Here is a 20,778-nt window from a genome sequence, read left to right as displayed (position 1 = left end):
TCTTTCTGTCAAAAATTAAAATTTGTAATACAACAAATTCCATCACAAAACTTTGTTCAAATGCCTTTAGCAAATGTTTAATCAAAACTGAAACTTTCAACATGTTATACAGTTCCCAGCAACTTTTTTTATAAAGTCAAGTGAAAATTAAAATAAAAAATCAATAAATAAAACCAGCTCCCTGCGGTTTTACAAAGTAAAAGTTCCTCCCATGCTGACACTTTGTTTGTACTTTGTTTTGCACTTTAGAATAAGCAGTTGATCAGTGGAGCTGCCGCTGCTCCCCAGAGACCGCTTTCAGCACCACGGACAGCGCCGCGCATCAATACAGCAGCCCCCGTCAAATCAGCACCAGAATAAAGAGGACAGCTCCTCAAACTTTAAGGTGGACTTTTCTGTTTTGAATCTATCTCCGAGCTCAGCGGGTTGACTCGAGCGCAGCACTGTCTTTGAGCCACATGATCATCGTCTGATTGGTCTGCCGCTACATTTCCAGACTGCTCTCTTTTTCCCCACTGATCCAGCAGCGTGCTCCGCCCCCGCCTCCCCTCTCAGCCCAGACGTCAGCTGCTGTGGAGAGCGGGCTACACTGATTTAAATACGGACAGAGAGGGAAGGTGTCTGTGTGAGAGACAGGAGCGTCTCTGGAAAGAGTGAGAGTGTGCCACACGGTGGAGCAAAGACTAACCAAAAGTTTTTGTTTTTTCTTAAATTTCGCACACACCCCTCCCCCTGAACTGCACAAAGTTTTGATACCAACAAACAAACTTTTTTTCTGTCCCACATTTCTACTTTTTCCACTTGACATTTCTTACAGCAACAAGTGTCGCTGGATATCAGCAGCTTGTCTTTACATTATTTTTTTTTACACACACTCACACACACGGGAACAAAAAAAAAATGCCAACGACATATTAGCTGCCGCGCAGTGCGCCGCGGCCACCCAGTGTGCCACCGCCGTGACATCGGACTGCAATGATCGTGTCCAACGTGAGCCTGAGCGGCTGCGCAGGGGTCAACAGCGCTCTGTGTGCCGCAGCCGGGGAAGGGCAGCTGGGGGGAGGCTCATACCGGACCACCCTCACGCCGACAGGGAACCTCATCGTTGCCGTGTGCCTGGGCTTCATCGGCACTTTCGGACTTATGAACAACCTGATGGTGCTCGTGCTCTTCTGCCGCTACAAGATGCTGCGGTCGCCCATCAACCTGCTTCTGATTAACATTTCTATCAGCGACCTGCTGGTGTGCGTACTGGGGACTCCGTTCAGCTTCGCCGCCAGCACGCAGGGAAGGTGGCTCATAGGAGAAGGCGGATGCGTTTGGTACGGCTTCGCCAACTCGCTCTTTGGTGAGTAGAAATGCGGAATCTGAGATCTGAGAGAAAGATGGACGTTTTGTTTGAGTGTTTTTGTTAGATGGCCGTATTATTTTATTCAGATGCGGTTGTGAGCGATGTTACGCTGTATGTATGGATACTCAGCAATGCGCTTGTTGGAGTACATGATGTAAAGCTTCATTTCTGGGGACGAAATTTCGGATTTTAAAAAGATGTACTTTATCATACACGCTACGATGTGCACGGTGCGTATTTGTGGTCATATCAAACTTTTAGAGAAATGCATGAAAATCGGCGTCGCTCATATGAATTTAACAATGAAACAAATGATCATCGATTATGCACCAAGTATGAAAATATCGCATGTATTATTCGGTAAATAGATCAGGTGTTTTATGCTTTATCATTCTATTCTTTATCTCATCTTTCTTAAATTTGGGTGTGATCATCCTGCATTCTGACCTAACAGAGATCGTTAAGCTCTCTGTAAAGGTGTGGATCACCTTATTATCGAATATTTGCACCCAAAAAAAAAAAAATGCAGATGTGCAAGTAATGACTTGTAAAATTCATTCTTGCGTGGCCCTTCACAGCGCCGGCACCGGTCATTATCTCCGGCTGGTGCTGCATGACAGACTGTTGAATCACTTCCAGCCACTTCCACAAGCTGCACGTGCACGCATTTTCATGGCATATGATCGCTGGGGGTATTTATGAAAGCATATGTTTAGTGCTCCCTTACAGACGCTTAGTCATTTGTTCAAATGTCATTAGGAACTCTGAAAACCTGCCACACAGGACTGTCGGCGGCGGATGTGGCTGTTGTATATGAATGTGCAGCCTGCTATTAAATGGCCGCTAAATGCTTGTTACCGTGTAGTTGAGTGGCTGTGCCTGAGGCAAAGGGGGCCTCATCACTGTTCATTAAGCTGCCCGTGCAGGTCTGAGTGTGGTGGGTGTGTAGGGACAGTGCATGAGCAGGCTCTGGCAGATGCATCAGCAGCATTTGTAGCTGAATAAAATCACCCGGGGGAAATGTGTAATGAGGAAAGTCTACCTTTGCTCAGGAGTGCTGATATCGATGCAAATGGGGCACAATGATGCAACTGAGAAATGAGACACTCACTCACTCAGCTGGAGCAGAGCGTGGCTGGGACCCTGAGACAAAAAAAAAAAAAGTTGCAAATAAGACGTTTTTCTTTAAGACAGTAGTCACCTCCGTATCTATTGATGTTTAACATTTATGTAACTGGGTAATTTGGATAAAACTGATACGAAATCTTTAAACCAGAGATAGCCTACCCAACCCCCCCCCCGAAATCCTACAAATGTCCTCAAATCTGAGAGATGTCCTATGTTAATGAAATATCCTAAAATCCCTGAAATGTCCTAAAATTTCAGAAATGACCTAAAGTCTGACAAACGTCGTATGTCATAGAAATGTCCTAAAATCCAAGAAATGTCCTAAAAAAAACTGGAAATGTCCTACAATTCTAAAAAAATATCCTAAAATCCCAGAAACATAACATATGTTTCTGTCCCCTGGACTTTTGGCATCTTGCTAAAGTGGCCCCCATGCAAAGACACTTGAGTGTCCCTGCTTAAACAACAAAAAATGTTCCTCTATCATCAGGAGTTGTTGGTCTGGTGCCTGATTTAAAGTTCTTTAATGAACAGGCTTTCTTGCTATAGGTTCCACTAATTGCTTTAAAAGCTTCCCAAGGCATCCTAACAACCTTTGAAGGCCAGGCAGCCTGAGAATTTGGGTTCTGAAAACACTAATTTCTCAGTTCTTTGACATTAACACAGTGTTTTAACATTTGCAATGTCGGATTTTATACGAGATCCAATCAAAGTGAATTTTTAAAACAATATCTGGCAGAGCTGAAACTTACTACTGTCATTATTTTTGGTTTCAGTTAGATTAATGAGCCCTCAGAGTTTTCCTTGCTCTTACTGAAAAGCATACTAAACTGATTAGATGTCAAAAACTCCTATCTGTATCATCTCGTATCTATCAACATCCGTGCATCAGAAGTGGCATAATTTCTAGAAATTATCAAATTATAACTGGCATGTTTTTATAATCCATCATCCCACTTTGTTTAAGAAATACAGCTCACATAAATGAATGTAGCTGCTGGTATTCATGGTCACCGTCTTTTAAAAATGAATTCCTACAGTTCATTGATCAATGGAATAAAACATGCCAAATTTGTGAGTGCTTTTAACTGGATTAAATAAAATACCATTTGATGAAATATTTAGAACTTTTCAGAAACAGAGACCTCCACCACCCTTTTCAGTGGCACACTGGCTGCACAAGGCACGCCGGACGTCAGCAGTCAGCAGCCGTAGCTTTAGCCTGATGGCATTTCTATAAAAGGCTTATAAATCTTACACAAAAGGTCCCCTCTCACTCACTTCAGTGCATCTAATCGTCTTATGTTTAAAGCTTAAAGCGGGGCATCTATTGGTAGCCACGTACCCACAATCTAACCAACAAGCAAGTCAAAAGTCATACCTATAAAGGTTTCAAACATCCATCCATCAACTGCTGAGTCACCTTAAACTTTACAAACTGGGAAAAATATGACATAAAAAACAAGCATCTGAGACAAAAGATAGAAGCCAAGTTTGTATTTGTTGCCACCAGGTGGACTGAGCATTTGTGCATTGACAGCAAAGCATGAATGGATTGCGAGACAATGGGCCCCTGTGCAAAGACATGTGACCTGTCCTCATCCTCCAATAAAGGGGCAACACACCCAGTCTGAAAAAGACACACTCTTTGTGCCAAATTGTATCTCTTTGTGTTAGTTTTGCATTTCTTTGAGGTCGTTTTGCATCTCTTTATGGTAGTTTTCTGTCCTTTGTAGAAGTTTTGTGTCTCATTATTTGCACTGCTGTGCAATTGTCTTCTCATTGCACTTGCCATGTCATTGGAAGTTTTGCTTCTAATTGTTTGCATCACAGTTTCGCATTTCTCAATGGTAGTTTTTAATTCTTGCATGTCTGTGGTAGTTTTGCAACTCTTTGCGGTGGTTTTGCATTTCTTTGTGTTAGTCTCCTTTTGTATCTCTTTGTGGTAGTTTTGTGTCTGTTGGTGGTAGTTTTGCCACTTGCATGTACAGTATGTTGTAGTTGTGCATTTGTTGGTTGTGGTTTTACATCTTTATGGCAGTTATGTAACTCTGATGGTTTGCGTCTCTTTGTGTTATTCTCTTTGTGGTAGATTTTGGCATCTCTTTGTGTTATTTTTGCAACTCTTTCTTGAGAATTCTTTTCTGTTACCTGGTTGGCATCTTTTCATGTCTTAGTGTAGTTTTTTCTGTTGGTAGTTTAGCATCTCTTTGTTTCCCTTTGTAGTAGTTTGACATTTCTTTGCATCTCTTTGTGGTAGTTTTGTGTTTGTTGGTGGTAGTTTTTTGTCTGTTTGTGGAAGTTTTGTGTCATTTTTCCATTGCATCTCTTGGTTTTGGTCACTTTTGAACTCTGTAATTGTTTTGTGCGTCTTTCGACGATATTTTGCAGGTGAAGTCCGGGGGACCTCCTGAGCCCTTGGGCCGCTGTGCTTGTGCTTGTTAGTCCAGTTAAGAAAGCCGTGCAGCGGAGACAAAAAGTAAAGACTCAGATATTACACTCAGTGAGTCAGATTTATGCAGCGTACAAGTCGCTCCCTGGTGTTTCTCTCCAGGCGGCCCTGTTGCTCTCCTTGATCTACTGCTACAATTTTCACACAGTATGTTCAACTTAACTAAATTGAATTTTCCTTTGCTTAAGAGCCTCTTGAATCTGTCAAACTTTTAAATTGAAAACAGACTCACAAGCACAACTTCCACTTCCTCTGGGATAAGCTGGCAATTTCCAAAAACAAGATTACTTCATTTTATTCATATTGCAGAGAATAAAGCAAGTCTCCGACGTTCCCCAGTATCTGGATGTGCTCTGATTGTATCCGCTGCCTCGCTAACCCTTACGTTACATCGAGAGCATCATGTGAGGATGTGTAACACTGACATCCACAAGGACCCAATTTATTAAAATCTGTCTGACAGGACTTTGGATTCTACAGGCTAAAACAGAGAAGGAGGAGAGACGGAGAGTGTGTGAAAGAGAGCGATGGCTCGAAGACATCATTAGAACCTCCATTTGTTATGGATGAGTAATTCCTCAATGGCCTCATAAAAACAGAGCGAAAGAAAAAGTGAGGGAGGGTCAGAGAAAGGAAAAGTGAAATTGATTGTTTAGATGAATAACGCTGGGTGCAGCTATGACAGAGTGACTGTGTCTGTCTTCACCAAATCTCTATAAAGCTTTCCCGAATGATCGATGTTGCTTCAAATTAGAGGGCATCACTGTCAATGACAAAAGACTTTGTTAGGTTGGCGTTGGGACATTGTATTTCTGCTCCCTTTTGACATTGATTTCTACTTTGTGCTCTCCTGCTTTTAACGTCTGAGATTTTTGAATGAGTGAACAACTGAAGATCCACTGCTTTGACTTTATGCCAAGAGCACAAACTGAAGACAATCTGTGGAGACACACGTGTGTGTGTGTGTGTGTGTGTGTGTGTGTGTGTGTGTGTGTGTGTACAAATACAACTCTACACTCCTGTACTTTTTCCTTTGCCATCAGCCTGCTGGCATCCATTTAGCCGCTTCACCTCGTCTACCCGCCTCTTTGCATTTCCCTCTCTATCTCACTGAACTTTTGTCTTCCATTATACTCCGGATGAACAGGAGAGGGTCTTAACTCCGACTTTATTCGACACCCGGTCTGCGTGTTCTTGCATACTGTTGGCTGCCTCCTCTTGCCTCAAGTGGACTCTGCACACTGTCAGTGGATTAACCTTGCACTGCTGGGCTCACTGGCTGCATACTGAAGTTAGATTGCCCCCCTCCCTGCATGCACACACTCACATATGCAAATTGGGGCACAGACATGGACGTACAGAGGAGAGGAAATGCATAAGCATGTGCGTCACGCAGGCTCAGGCAACACCTGGCCTGAGTGATGTTAATTTGTAGTGACAGTAAGGAGAGGTCTCAGCGGGGAGAAAGAAAGCAGAACAATAGCGTTGGCTATAAAGGTCAGAGTGAGCGAGTCAGCTAATGAGCTCGCGTAATAAATAGTGTACGAAAGCGGAGGCAAAAACATGTATTGTGGGTGATGATGTCTGGTTGAGTCGTGTGAAAAATCATCTTTGTAAGCAGGAAAAGACTTGCCAAAGTAATATTCTTAAAGGGATAGTTCACTTGATTTTAAAGTGGGGTTGTATGGACTACTTATCCAGAGTCACTCAGAAGTTTGATATGCACACTTAAGTGGAGCTGTGGTTAAAGCTCGATTAGGCAATTTAATTGGACTACTGTCCTTGCCGCAGTACAGGAGCACCGGAGGAGAATCCATTTATCGATGGAAGCATTTCCGATCCGATCTGAAACAGGTTGCATGTCGAATGGTGAAAACATGGATACGTTTTTGGCACCGTACATACATACTCTACTTCGTCTTGTTTTGTTTTCTTCCCCACTTCTTCTTCTTTTGTTTTACCAAGCTTTCATCTACAAATACAGATTTTTTTTTACTTTTGGGTCAAAGCCCGACGCAGACACTATGGAGAATGATCAGAAGGCCTAGGCCAGATCAAGTTCTGTTAAGGCGCATACATTAAAGAATTAATAAACCACCATGTGCATTATCCCGAGCTGCGTTCAAAACCTTTCACTCATTCACTTACTGACTATTCTCTATGTAGTGTGTATTGAATAGTGAACTATATAGGGAATAACCTAACGAGATTTCAGACACTACTTTGGAATTTTCCTCCTGCAGAAATACACAACGGCATTCATAGACTTACATTTGTTGTGCATTGTGGATATTTTATAGCACACTATATGGTGGACGAAATTAACCACATTACTAAATATTGGCAAACACAATATACAGTAGACCATTTCCATGACAGGGAAAAGGTCCAGTTTAAGTTGGACTAAAAAAATAATAATTAAATTTCATCTATCATCATTTCAAGGTGCTGAGTCTGTTTGGAGAAACAAACTGGAATACCGACATGAATCCTAAACAATGCACTGTCAGCAACAAACATATTTTAGCCACCTAACATTGCTGAACATACAAACTGCTGGTCTACCACTACCTCGAACAGTTGTTTTGCCTGCGTTATTGTGTAAATTTGGCATCTAAGGGTTAGCTCAGATTCACCAAAGTCACACAATAAAAGGCACAAACTAAAAGTACAGTTTTAGTCAGTGAAATGTGGTGGTTTTGACGTGAGCATAGATGGGGAAGCCACTAACAGCTTTCCTGTTAAAATGGGCTGTCGGAGGGAAAGGTAAAGTGGTGAAAAATCTCTTTATGTAACGTACACTTAAACTGATATTAAAGTGATTAGAAGGTGGGATTTTTTTACGTGGCTAAAACACATTTTAAAAATATAAAATGTCAAATCAAAATAATCAAAAAGGGAAATAAAATTGCCATAAACAGACACACCATTACCACAAAGACACAAATTTACCTTTAGGAAGCACGAAAATACCACATACAGATATATAATTACCACAGAGACAGATAATTACCTTTAAGAGACACAAAATTACCTTTAAGAGACACAAAATTACCACAAATAGACTCAAAATTACCTCAAAGAGAAACACAATTACCATAAATAGGCACAAAATTACCATGTGACGTCTTCTGTAGGTAACACAGTACTGACTATGTATAGGTAGCCCATACAACCCCACATCAAAAAATCCAAACTATCTCTTTAATGTCGGCCAGACGTTTGCAATCCGATCTCTTATTTTTAGCTCGCCGGTGCTTTCCCTGCACACCTGTGATGACTGAGGGAAAAGACTGTGGGATTTATGGAGAAAACACAGCTTTATTTGATCCTGTGTTTTTCATTCAAACTGTCTTTTGGTGGATCTACTGTATCAGACAAGTGAAAGCAGATGCTTTCTAACAGAGAAGACAGAAACAGTGAGGCAACACCACAGAGGCAGCAAAACAAGGAAGTTCCTCTTTCCCCCCCAGATATTATCAGGTCATAAGATGTTTCATTTTGGAATATTAGATTCAGCTGTTGCGTTTGATCCTGCCAGAAGACATTTGACGTTGCCTCCAAAGTTGAGCTGGTGTCTGTCACAATGACTAAATAAATAATAATAAAGACTTCCTTGTCGTACACCGTGTAACCAGAAACAGGGCTTTTCTCATCAAGACGGACGACATGTGATGGGATCAGCTGACATAATCAAGTTTTCGTATCAAACATCATAATCAGCGAAAAGTCTTTTGTGGGGTAGAAGGTTGCTGTCAATTGGTGCAGCAACATGATGATTGCCAGTTTTAAATTTTGATGATTCCGCATGTGTGTCACGAAGGAGAGCTGCTAATTAGCTTTTGCAGTTTTGAGAAAGTGTGATCTGATTTCACTTCATTTACACAAGATGTAATCAGTCTGTCATTTCAACGATGTGCTACACGCAAATCCCCAACCTGGGTTTTGGGATGGAGAATTTACTCAGAAATCAAGGTATTACTGTTGTGGCACTTTTGTTTTTTCTGTCAGTTATTTTCTATTTCATTAAAAAAAATGATTTTAGTCTAGTAATTCATTTGTATAGCACCTTTTATACGTAAAATGCAGCTCAGAATGCTTCACATGTGAGAGTGCTAAAATTTAAAACCTAACAATATACAGAAATATATATTGATAAATATACAAATAAATCATATAAGAAAATTAAATAGAGATAGAAAGTGTTGCAGCATTGAAAATTTTTATTGTGGCAGCCCGCCACAAATATATTAATCTGTGGGAAACCCTGGAACATCGTCTGAAGTATTGACCGATGCTAAAGGCGCGTTTCCACTTCGTGGCACAGGCTCTGCTCTGCTCTGCTCTGCTCTGCTCTGCTCTGCTCTGCTCTGCTCTGCTCTACTCTACTCTGCTCTACTCGCCTTTGGTATCAGGTACTTTTCTGGGGGTCGTTTTCCCATTAAAAGATAGTACCGCCTTGATGTAGCTGGTAGTCATAGCAACGCCGCACGAAACTGCCGTAATGTCATCTTCAACGCGACACATACATACGCACAGACTCGCACTCGCTGGATACACTCGTCAGCCAGCGAGGTGAGTAATGTTTGAACCTTCTCGAGCAACCGAGGCGTGATCTTTCTGGTTGTTATTTTGGGAAAGAAAAAGAAAAAGATACAAAACTGCGGCCGCTACAATAGCTTAGCTGTTTAGAAATGGCGGGCATGGGTTTGTGCTGTTCACGGTATTCCGTGCGTGCCGTGCAGTGATGACACAATGACGCAGTGACGACTCTCTCGGACCAAAGCGGTCTGCAGTGTTTCCACATCACCTTTAAGTACCTCACAGTACCCGGTCGGCTTTTTTCGAACCCCAGGCGAGCAGGTACCAAAAAAGGTGGTACCAGGTACTTTTTCCTGATGGAAAACCAAAAAAGGTGAGTAGAGTAGAGTAGAGTAGAGTAGAGCCAGTACCATGTTGTGAAAACGTGCCTTTAGTGTCCGGTTGTATGATTTTAAAGGATACATTCCCAGCAAATCAGAGTGTTTTCTGTGGCCATTGTATAAACTATAGAAATTCATAACTAATCTGGTAATCAAAATAACTTCCATCCGTCTTTATTTCCTCCTGTAAAACATGCTGAGAGGCCGCCTCTGTCAGGCTGTGGTCTAAGGGAACAAGTGTTGCTATTGCACCAGTGATTACGTGTCTATAAACACTATCAGAAACATTTTAGCTTGATATCAGCCAGCTCACCTGTTGTAAGGAGACAGTTCTCCTCCTGTTTCATTTGAAAGTGAACAGAGTGCAGACGGAGAATAACAGGGAAAATGACAGGCCGGATGAGATGGGGCAGCATGAGCGGGGCTGAAAGCATCTTTTGTCAAAATATCTGGGTAATGTGTTTTGAGATTGGTTGCTATGAGTCAGTCAGTCGAGATCAAACAGAAACACAAGTGGGTTGTTGTAAAACTGTGTTGACTTTGCAATATTGCAGAGCTAATAAAAGCGTAGAGCTGAGCAGTCTGTGCAGGGAAAGCAACACGAGCGCAATATCTGGGGGCAACAGACAAACACGACACGCTGTGCCTCTGCAGTCAGGGGTATATGCAGAGCGGTCAATGGATTTGCATACAGACACAAAAAATACGTTCTGCAGAACCATCATCCTCAATCACAGAGCTAAATTTGTTTCTGTCTTGTTTTACCAGCTATAGCTCTTTTCGCCCTCATTGCTTTTTCCCTTCACTCATTCATCGTGCTGAGGAGCAGTGGTGTTGGCACCTCAGTGAAAGGCCTGGCCCGCCTTCGTACAGCAGCGTCCAGTTCGCTTCATTGCCACTGAAAATCAATAGGCATGAAGGACGGCCTCACGGATTCACAAAGGCTTCAAAACAAACAGCAAACTGGATAAAAGAGGCTAAGAGGTCAGCTTTTAACACTGAGCTCCGGCGCTGCTGTGATGCCAAAATACTGAGAAAGAAAGGCAGAGAGCTTTTGATACGAAAGCTTCTCCAAATCTTCTGTTTTGTTTTTCTACCGCATTGCTTCTGTCGAGCAGGGACACTACAGGTAGTACTGCAGTTTCTGATTTACAGCAGCTGCATCTGCTGCACGTCCTGCCGTGTGAACCCAAATGTTTGATGATTCTAAAACTACATTTGCTGTAGTTTTCTAACACTGCGTGTTTCACTCAGGCAATTATTTTTTAACATCATAACCCATCCTCTCTTTGAAGCTGCAAACCATAAAGCTCCTTAAAAGCTGCACTCCTGACTTCGTAAAGAGCTGTGAAGTTTCAGATCACAGTGACCGTGCATGTTTTCCTCACTCGAGGAGATAAACACTGGGACAGGAAATGCATTTTGTTCCTATTTGATGGCCGCATTAAATGTGAAGTACAGTAGTCTGGGTAAAGAGAGAAAGAGCACACCTGCAAACAGTTAGCTTGTGTATTGTTTTAAACTCCATCTGTTAAAGGGACAGCTCAACCCAAATTCAAAAATACATATTTTCACTCTTACTTGAGGTGCTATTTATTAGTCTAAACTGTTCTGGTGTATACTGCTGAGTGTTTGAGATATTGTCCATAGAGATGTCTGCTTTCACTCCAATACAATACAACTTGATGGCACTCGGCTCGTGGTGCTCAAAGCACAAAAAAAAAAAAAAAACATCTGAAAAATTTACAGACAATATCTTTTTCCAGAAACCATGACTTCGTTAGTCAAGATAATCCACGGATCTTGTTGTTAGCAGTTTCATATAGGAACTATTTACTTTCACCCGTCTATCATATTACCCTGCAGAGGGAAGTGTGCATCTACTCATGGACAAGAGGCTCATGCTCCAGACAATGTGAGATGTAAAGATTAATGGCATCCGCCTCAGCTGAGCTGTAACAAAAGCTACATTAGTGGGTGAGCTAGATATATATTATATATGTATGTTTCTTTCTGCGTGGTAATACTGTTGACAGGGATAGTTTGTTAAGAAGAAACAAAATCATCACAAAGACACCACAAAGAGATAGATGAGTACCTCAACAAGACACAATATTACCACAAAAGAAACACTATTACTTAAGAAAGGCACAAAATTACAACAAAGAGACACACAATTTTGACAAAGAGACACACAATTACCACAAAGAGACACAAAATTACCTCAAAGTAACTCAATATTACCTCAAAGAGTCAGAAAATTACTACAGACACAAAATTATGTCAAAGACTCAAAATTACCTACAAAATTGCATAAAAGAGACACAATTACCACAGGCACACAAATCAGTCTAGGCTGGTTAACAGCACTACAGGCAAGAGGGAAAGTAGGAGTTCTTAATTTGGGGGTGAACTGTTCCTTTAACTCTTAAAAAAGGTTTCTGGATGCTCTAAGACTGAACCTATCCAGCATGTTTTTGTGTGTCCACCCTGCAGGCATCGTCTCTCTGATCTCCCTGGCTGTCCTCTCCTATGAGCGCTACAGCACCATGGTGGCTCCCACTGAGGCCGACTCCTCCAACTACCGGAAGATCTCCCTGGGCATCATCGTGTCCTGGGTCTACTCGCTCATCTGGACCGTGCCGCCACTCTTTGGCTGGAGCCAGTACGGCCCCGAGGGTCCCGGGACCACCTGCTCTGTCAACTGGACGGCCAAGACGGCGAATAGCGTTTCTTACATCATCTGCCTGTTTGTCTTCTGCCTCATGGTGCCCTTCCTGGTGATCGTGTTCTGCTATGGGAAGCTGCTGTGCGCCATCAGACAGGTGAGGCAATAAGGGGACGGGGGAGGCTTCCACTAAACCTGCACAAATGAGGGTTGGGTGTTTCTGCAACATTGACTGCTGTGCTAAAGGTCAGCCGAGGCGGGATTTACAACACTAAAACTATATCTTTCACATCCCATAAACCAGGATACTTAAGGAGAAAGACTGATAACAGCTCACATGCACTCTGACAAGACAAGCAGCTGAATCCAGAGCATTTAAAATTCAAACACATTCCCTTTTTTCATTTACAGCCTCTTTTACCCATAATTTCCCTTTGTTGCCAGAAACTCAGCACGTCACATCAGAGGTTAATGGTAAATAAATAGCTGCATCCAAAGCACATTACAATTTGCTTCTCATTCACGTATGCACATCCACCCGGGGTGACTCAGTGCAACATAAAGCAGTAAAAACGGTGTAATTGTTTATAGTAATGACTGCATATAAAGCTTTGGTTTGTAGAAATTTAGAAAGGCGACAAATACATGAAAAACAAAACAATTTTAAGACACCCTCTCTATCCTCTCTGCCCTAAGCCACTCCCACCACATGACCACAGAAATATGCACACAGTTCACACAGTAACTAAAGTGTTTTCCATACACTGATTTATTTAATCTTATTTTACTGAAGAGTTGTACACAGCATGTTTGTGTGGGCCTTCCTTGCCTTGCTCTCTGTATCAGACTACAAATGAGACAAATATTACTTAGCTAGTGCACCTGAGGTACCACTGCCTCCCTCCCACCACTGCGGACTGCTTTGCTGAGAAAAAAGTGGACAGCGGCTTATAAGACAGATCTTTGGTCCGCATCTGTGGAGTCTTGAATTCATCAAACACAAACCTCTCCGCCCAGTGTGTCACAGCAAACTGGTAGCCTTTGCCAGCACTGGGTCTAACTTGTGTAATGGCAGCAACAGAAAGTTTTCTGAACTCTCAAGGCTCAAAAGGGCTGTCTGGTTCCCTCGAGATGAGGTTTGAGCTGGAGTCAGGTTGCTGGCAGAGCTACTGCCTGCTCTCCTCCTGATGAAGTGGTCTGTAGTAACAGGGAGTATGGCTGAGGACACACTGTGATTCGAAGCACTAGCTAATGTCACAGGGTTTCCCACAAATTCTTTTATTTTTGCCAGGCCACCACCATCAAAACATCTGCTGCCACAAATAGATTTTCTATTTGTAGAGCTTGACTATTTATCAGAAGTGCTGTTGGAATACATATACTACAATGTTATGTACTGCACGACACTGTTGGAACACAGTGAGTAATCTGGGCACAGTGAAGTGCATTCAAAGTGAAACGTAATTGTTAATTGCACAATAAAAATTTGCATTCACCACCTCTGTAGCAGCTGCTCCTCTTATCCATCAATCTAATCTGATCAGCTCTGACCACATTGATGGCTCAATCATTCACCCCATAACTCAAACTCCACAAACTGCTGCTGAGGAAAAAAAGTGCTCATGAAGAGTTCCACTGGTGCTGTGGTCATGGACCAGCAAAAATGTCAAAATTTAGCAGATATTGACTTATTTGGTTTATTGGCGGACTCTTTTTGATAACTTTGTCTTCCTTTTTTTGGATTGCTTTGCAGTGTAGCCAGGTGTTGCCAATGCTCGAACAGCAACTTTCACTACCAGATTCCCTTTGAATCAGGCTTTTATCAAAGGTACTTGTTTTGAGCATATATTTGTAGAACAGCCAATAGGAGCGTCCTCTCTCTGACGTGACCTATGATTGGCCAAAGTCTCCTAAGGCCAAAAAACTGAGCCATGAGGAGTTGTGAAAGTCCACTTGAATAAAAGTACACTGAAAGTTCATTATGGTATATTATGGTCTACCCCAGCTTTAAATGTTTCATTATCAGTGACTTATTGAGGTTAAAATGTGAAACACTGCACCTTTAATTTACAAACTAGTACACTTTTACTCAAAGAGATTCATTACTCTGCTCTGAAACATTTAATCCTCTTCAGCTCGTTTTTCATTCACTCTTACTGCTCATGAACCTCATTACCAGCTGAAGTGCACAAATAAACTAAACAACCTGTTTATTACCCATCCAGCACCGAGATATAGAAAGAAAAAGTAGGCCGTTAAACGGTGAACACGGTGGAACATTTAGCAGCTAAAGAGGCATACATTTTCCTCAGTGGATGGAAGAGAACAAAACAGAGCCTAAAGAGAGTGAAATTTGGGCCAACACTGATCAGGTGGCCAAAATGAATACTAAAGTTGTTCTGTCTGCTAAATGTGTAAACTGTGTAACTGTTTGCTAACAGCTTCACCACATAAATATAAACATGACATATAAAATGTTGTAACTGGTCACATTTTCAAACACAACACAACAATAATGCTAAAATAAATAAAGCTGATGGGATGGCACCATTACTTTCATGCCAGCTGTTGCAGCAGATGCTGAGTATTTGACTGTGCCAGCTCAATGCATCTCAACTTAAGAACACAGACAGCAAGAGTGGAAATAAAACGAAATTCTATTAAAGCTTCTAGACACTAGATACAGCTCCAAATTCAACAAACCAAAGTTAAAACCAATATTGATTCCTGTGATGTGAACATCACAATAGACGGTATTGTTTTTATGAAGACAGGTGTTTCAGTGTTTGTACAGTGAAGGATATGCTTTCTTAGTCATAAAACATTTTACAACAACCAGCAATCACAGTTATGTGCAAGTATGTATTATGATTAGATTCTAACTCAAGTCTCATGTATTATAATTTTTTCATAGAGATCTGCCATAGTCAGTGAATTACAGCTCACAGATTCAATATAGTTGCACATTCTACAATTCTACAATTTCATTTAGCAGACGACACTTTCTTTTGTTGTTTAGTCACGAAATCTAAAAACACATACCCTGTTTTGCTCACACTGTTATTCAGCTGAATTCTAGCAGTGAAACATTTTTTAGTTCAAACTACTTTTCTCCCAAAGCCGCGAGCCAGTGAACCAAAACCTGCAGCTGCATTCAAATGGCTGTTTTACTGCAAAGCTAATTACGGTTATGAATCATAAACTGTGGTTTTATTGCACTGAAATTACCATCGGTGCTGTCACTGTAAGTCCATAAAGTCGTTCTCTGGGTCTTTGTCAGCGGAGCGACATTTGATGGGTCACACCATACACACCATTTGGTTCACACGTTTATCTACATGACTGGATTGATGTGTTAAATACTGGGTTGAGCCGGAGTGTGTATCAAGCTTCTCAAAGTAGGACATCAGTCTAAACTGGTTAAAAGTTGTCAGAATAAAACATTCTTGGCTCTGTTTTTAGGCTCAAAGCTGTATCAATTCTATAACTCACTTCTAACTGATTAATATTTACAAAAGCTCCAGAGGTGCCCGAAACTGTCACCTGGACATTCAGGCAGAGACACGCTCATACACGAGGAAAGACGTTCACTGACCCCCTTTACAACTGGCATTATAACATATCTTGAATCCAGATTGTATCTAGATTTGATCTTATCACATTTACACCTGGAAACACTACTGTGTATATTCAGTGGGCCCCATATTACGAAAATAAACCGCTAAACTAGAAAGTTATTTGGTGCCAGGCAAGCAACTCCACTGGAATAAAAAGGTGCCGTGTTGGGATCCAGTGTTAATATTATTCTACATCTATGGGCTGCTGCTTTAGAACAATTGTGTGTGATTACATATTTTTGAAAAAAGTTGTTATATGTGGATTGAAAAAGTTTTTCTTTCTAGGAAAATCCTGCATAGTTTAATTTAAAGGACACACATAAAAAGTGCTGTATTTTCTGCATTAATGATTTTACCACTCTTTCCTACCAAGTTGCTCATTGCTTTTTTCCTATGTTTTTGATAGAAATCATACCAACGTACTGCAGCACAAGACAATAAAAATGGTTCCAGGTTTCAGCAGGTTAATACATCAAACTGCAACTGTCTGAAATTTACAAAACATCACCGTAATGATGTCACACTCTTCTTGTCTTTGCTGTAATTAAGAGTAGCAAGCCTCATAAAGTACGGATCACTTTCACCGTGATTCCTCCGACTCTGACAGGCATAATAAATACAGGCCCAGATTCATTAAATATTCAGCAGTAGATGTCTGCTGTGGGGTGAGGAGCACAACAGATCATACACAGCATTTTTTTGTAGCTGTGAACTGTTGCACGAGGTAACCGATGTTTGCTTTTTCACACACTGTCCCACACTTACTGAGTGGAGGAATATGAGGGGAGACAGTGTGGAAGGCAGTGCACTGTCTCTCTCCAGGGAAGCCAAACACACACACACACACACACACACACACACACACACACGCACACACACACACATACACACACACGCACACGCACACGCACACACACACACACACATACAGAGTTTGCAAGAAGAGGTCCCAGAACAATTTTTTCAGCATTACAACTCACTCTGGCTCTGCGAGCTTCATGTCATCTCAGGTGAACATTGAATTACGCTTGTTTGTGTGTGTGTGTGTGTGTGTGTGTGTGTGTGTTTGTGTGTGTGTGTGTGTGTGTGTGTGTGTACTCAGTCTCCTCTGTCACACAGCTGTGAGCAAATAAAAATAGCAATCAATCTAAGAACAATTTTGTGATCCTCGGGTCTTTGAAGTCTTTTCTACCTTTGTTTATAATTTTGCGTCAGTCTTTTACTTCGTTCTTCCTTTGTCCGCTCGTACACTTCATTTGTCTGCCGTCTTTCCTCATCACCAAACACACGCTGTTCTTTGAATAGATTACGAGGGAGGCGAGGGACAATGCGGTTAGTTCTCTTCCTCTCTTTGTCTTTGTCAGCCTTTACCGACCTCTCTTTCTCTTCCCCCCAAACTTTTTCTCTTCTAAATCTACTATACGGCTGCTTCAGCTTCATCGTCGCCTTCTCTAATTCTTTATCCGCTCTTTGTGCCAGATTACATGTGAATTCTTTATCTCTGTTGTTCTCCCTCTGACAATGCTTTGTGAAGTAAATGCTGTAGTTCTCCTGTCACATTGATTTGGACATGTAAAAATAGGGAGGGAACTCATCTGCTTAAAGCTGACAGAGTTGAACTCTCCTCTTAAACAACGTGCTGCTCAGTGGAGCCGTCCACACAGGGAGGACTGAATCAGGTTTGATTTTGATCCAAATTGCTGTGAATTCACTAAACAACCAATCATCAGAAGTGAGGGACGACAAAAAGAACGCATAGGACATAGAGACATGTCCTATAAATAGTACTGCTGTATGTTTAGGCTATAGCACGATACAATATAAATATCTCAATTTTAAAATCTCCTCTAAACTACCGCGGACAACTAAGATACTTTACTAAAAGAACTATTGTATAAAGTTAAATAAAGTACTGTTATAATACAGTCAAATAAAGTACTGTAATAATAGAGTTCAATAAGATACTCTTATAATAAAGTTCTACAAAGTGCTGTTTTTTTTTATAAAGGTACATTAAGTACTGTTATAATAAAGTTCTACAAAGTGCTGTTTTTTATAAAGGTACATTAAGTACTGTTGTAATAAAGCTAAATACATTGCAGTTATAATAAAGTTCGATAGAGTAGATAGCAGAGTAGAGTACATTTATAATAAAGTAAAATAAGGTACCATTACAATAAAGTTAAATAAAGTAGTTACAATAGAGTTAATTAAAGTACTGTTATAATGAAGTTAAGTAAAGGACAGTCTTAACAAATTTAAATAATAAAGGCTTACTGTAATAATAATGCTAAATAACAAACTATTATATTAAAGTTAAATGCAGTACTGTTACAATAAAGCTAAATAAAGCACTGTTACAATAAAGTAATGTACTGTTACAATGAAGTTATTCAAAGCACTGTTATAATAAAGCTAAATAAAGTACTGTTGTAATAAGTTAAAAGTATTATTATAACGAAAAAAATCAAAGCAGAAAAAAATCAAAGCAGAACCACTGGAGCTTTTTTCTAAGCACAGTGCTCATTTTGGGCCTGAAGTGTTGATGTTTTTGCTGTTAATTTGACGCTTCCAGTCAACAGTTAGACTTTAAGTTAAACAGTTACAGCGGCACCATTAAATGTGAGAATTTATTCATTGTGAACAGAAAGCAAAAAACACAGCTCTCCAGTTCATACATTAGTAATATTTGCAAGTTACTCCGATTCTCCATGGTTGCAAAATGTGACTAAATGATTGCAGACTGGAGCCCTGCAGATACAAAAAGTCACTCTAAACACGGCTCGCCTGCTCACACACTGTGACCCAGCAGAGTGGAGAGTTTACAGCAGACAACACCCTCCTGCCCTAAGACCCTCACATCGACATCAGGATCCCTCCTTCAGGACGGAGAGACGTGCAACAGATGTAAATAACAATTAAATTACAGTAATGACATAAAGGAAAGATAAAGAGCATTTGATGTTACATGCAAATATTGTAGGTGCTGATAAGAGTCCCCTGTATATAACCTCCTGTTTTGACTATTGTATTGGAGTCCTGTCTGAGGTACCCAATAAAGCCCTGGACAGGCTCCAGTACATCCAGTACTCAGCCCTGGCAGCACATCAACTCAATCCTCATCCACCTTCACTGGCTTCTGTTCAAGTTCTACATTCATCACAAAATACTCCTCCTCACCTATAAATCCCTCCACGGCCTCAGTACCTCTCAGACCTCAACCCCCGTTGCCTCTAAGGAGCATTCCTGCTCCCTTGTTTCGTAGTTTTCCCAGATCCTGGCTGCAATCTTGGCTGCGCCTGATTGTGGTGATAGCTGTGCTGGTGCTGTGACCCTGCCTTTGGTTGTGCTCGTGCTGTAGCTGCACTGACACTGTACCCCTGGCTCGCCCTGATCGTGGTTTTGGTTTTGCCATTGCTGTGGTCCCGTCTGAAGCTTCACCTGTGTTGTGGGTCTTTGTTGCACCGATTCCGTGATCGTCCTTGATGCAACCCTCTACTGCCATTATTATGACTATTACGGCTCCACTATCAATATACACACTCTTATCAGCACCCACAAACTTTTTTATAGAGTGCATTTAGTAATATGACATGCGTCTGCTTCCATTATTGCTGTGCATCTCTCCCCGTCTCTTCCCCTCTCTCTTTCTCTTTCCTTTTTGTCATAATTGATATTCGATTGTCATTTACAACATCTATTGCATGTCTGTCCGTCCTGGAAGAGGGATCCCATCATCCTCTGCCGCTCTTCCTGAGGTTTCTTCCTTTTTTCTCTCCTGTTACAGGGCTTCCTTTTCAGGAGTTTTTGCTTAGGTGATATGAGGGTCTAAGGGCAGACGGATGTCTTATGCTGTAAAGCCCTCTGAGGCAAACCGTGTTTTGTGATAATGGGCTTTATAAATAAATTGACTTGACTCCTCCCATACACCCCATCCCAGAAGCCGTGGTCCTCAGACACAGACCTGCTCTCCATTCCCCACCCCAGACAGACCCTTCAATGTCACAGCCCCCACCCTCTGGAGCACGCTCCCTCTGGATATCTGACACACCTCATCTCTGGACATGTTCAAACAACTCCTCAAACACCATCTGTTCACATCAGCCTATAACCTCACTCAACTCTGCCTCCCTGCCTCATCTTTGTACCTGTTTTACTTTGTTTGTTTGCATATTTGTGTTGCATTTTTATTCATTTGTGTTGAGCGTCCATGGGTTTCTTGAAAGGCGCTATATAAATCTAAGTTATTATTATTATTTTATACATCCCACATGGAAAAATCCACACTACCTAAACTACAATTCATGTATCATCCACCCTTGTGGGATATTTAGTTTGGAATGGATGGAAATTATTCCTCTCATCTGTTTATTTCAGTGCTTTACCTCGCAATTATATAAAACTGTGCTCCCTGCTCACTTTGACTATGCATCCATCAAAAGCTTATTGGTGTGTTTTCAGTGAAAGAATGGACAGATAGGAAAGAAAAGAGAAGACAGGCAGACAGAGTACATCTCTGCTTGCTTGCGCATGCTTGTAAGTGTCTGTCAGTGTTGTCATGTCTTTTTCTTTCTCTGTGATTGAAACTGAGGTCTTTATCAGTGCAGAAGACGGGAGCTGTGAAAGAGGGGAGTTTATCC

At 41.3% G+C, this 20,778-nt stretch overlaps 1 protein-coding gene across 1 annotated transcript in view; it reads left to right on the top strand.

The window, feature by feature from the left end:
• The first annotated feature begins 975 nt into the window (after nucleotides 1-975).
• Nucleotides 976-20,778, top strand: part of LOC121951191 (vertebrate ancient opsin-like) — a 76,708-nt gene continuing 56,905 nt past the window's right edge. Inside the window, exons 1-2 of the mRNA XM_042497428.1 lie at nucleotides 976-1,348; nucleotides 12,350-12,678. Coding sequence (XP_042353362.1) covers nucleotides 976-1,348; nucleotides 12,350-12,678 — 702 coding nt within the window. The remainder of the gene's footprint in view (nucleotides 1,349-12,349; nucleotides 12,679-20,778) is intronic.

Source organism: Plectropomus leopardus, chromosome 12 (genome assembly GCF_008729295.1).
Source record: "Plectropomus leopardus isolate mb chromosome 12, YSFRI_Pleo_2.0, whole genome shotgun sequence".
In the NCBI taxonomy this organism is placed as follows: Eukaryota; Metazoa; Chordata; class Actinopteri; order Perciformes; family Serranidae; genus Plectropomus; species Plectropomus leopardus.
The sequence above is the reverse complement of the archived record's forward strand: the minus strand, read 5'-3'. Positions and strand labels throughout refer to the sequence as shown.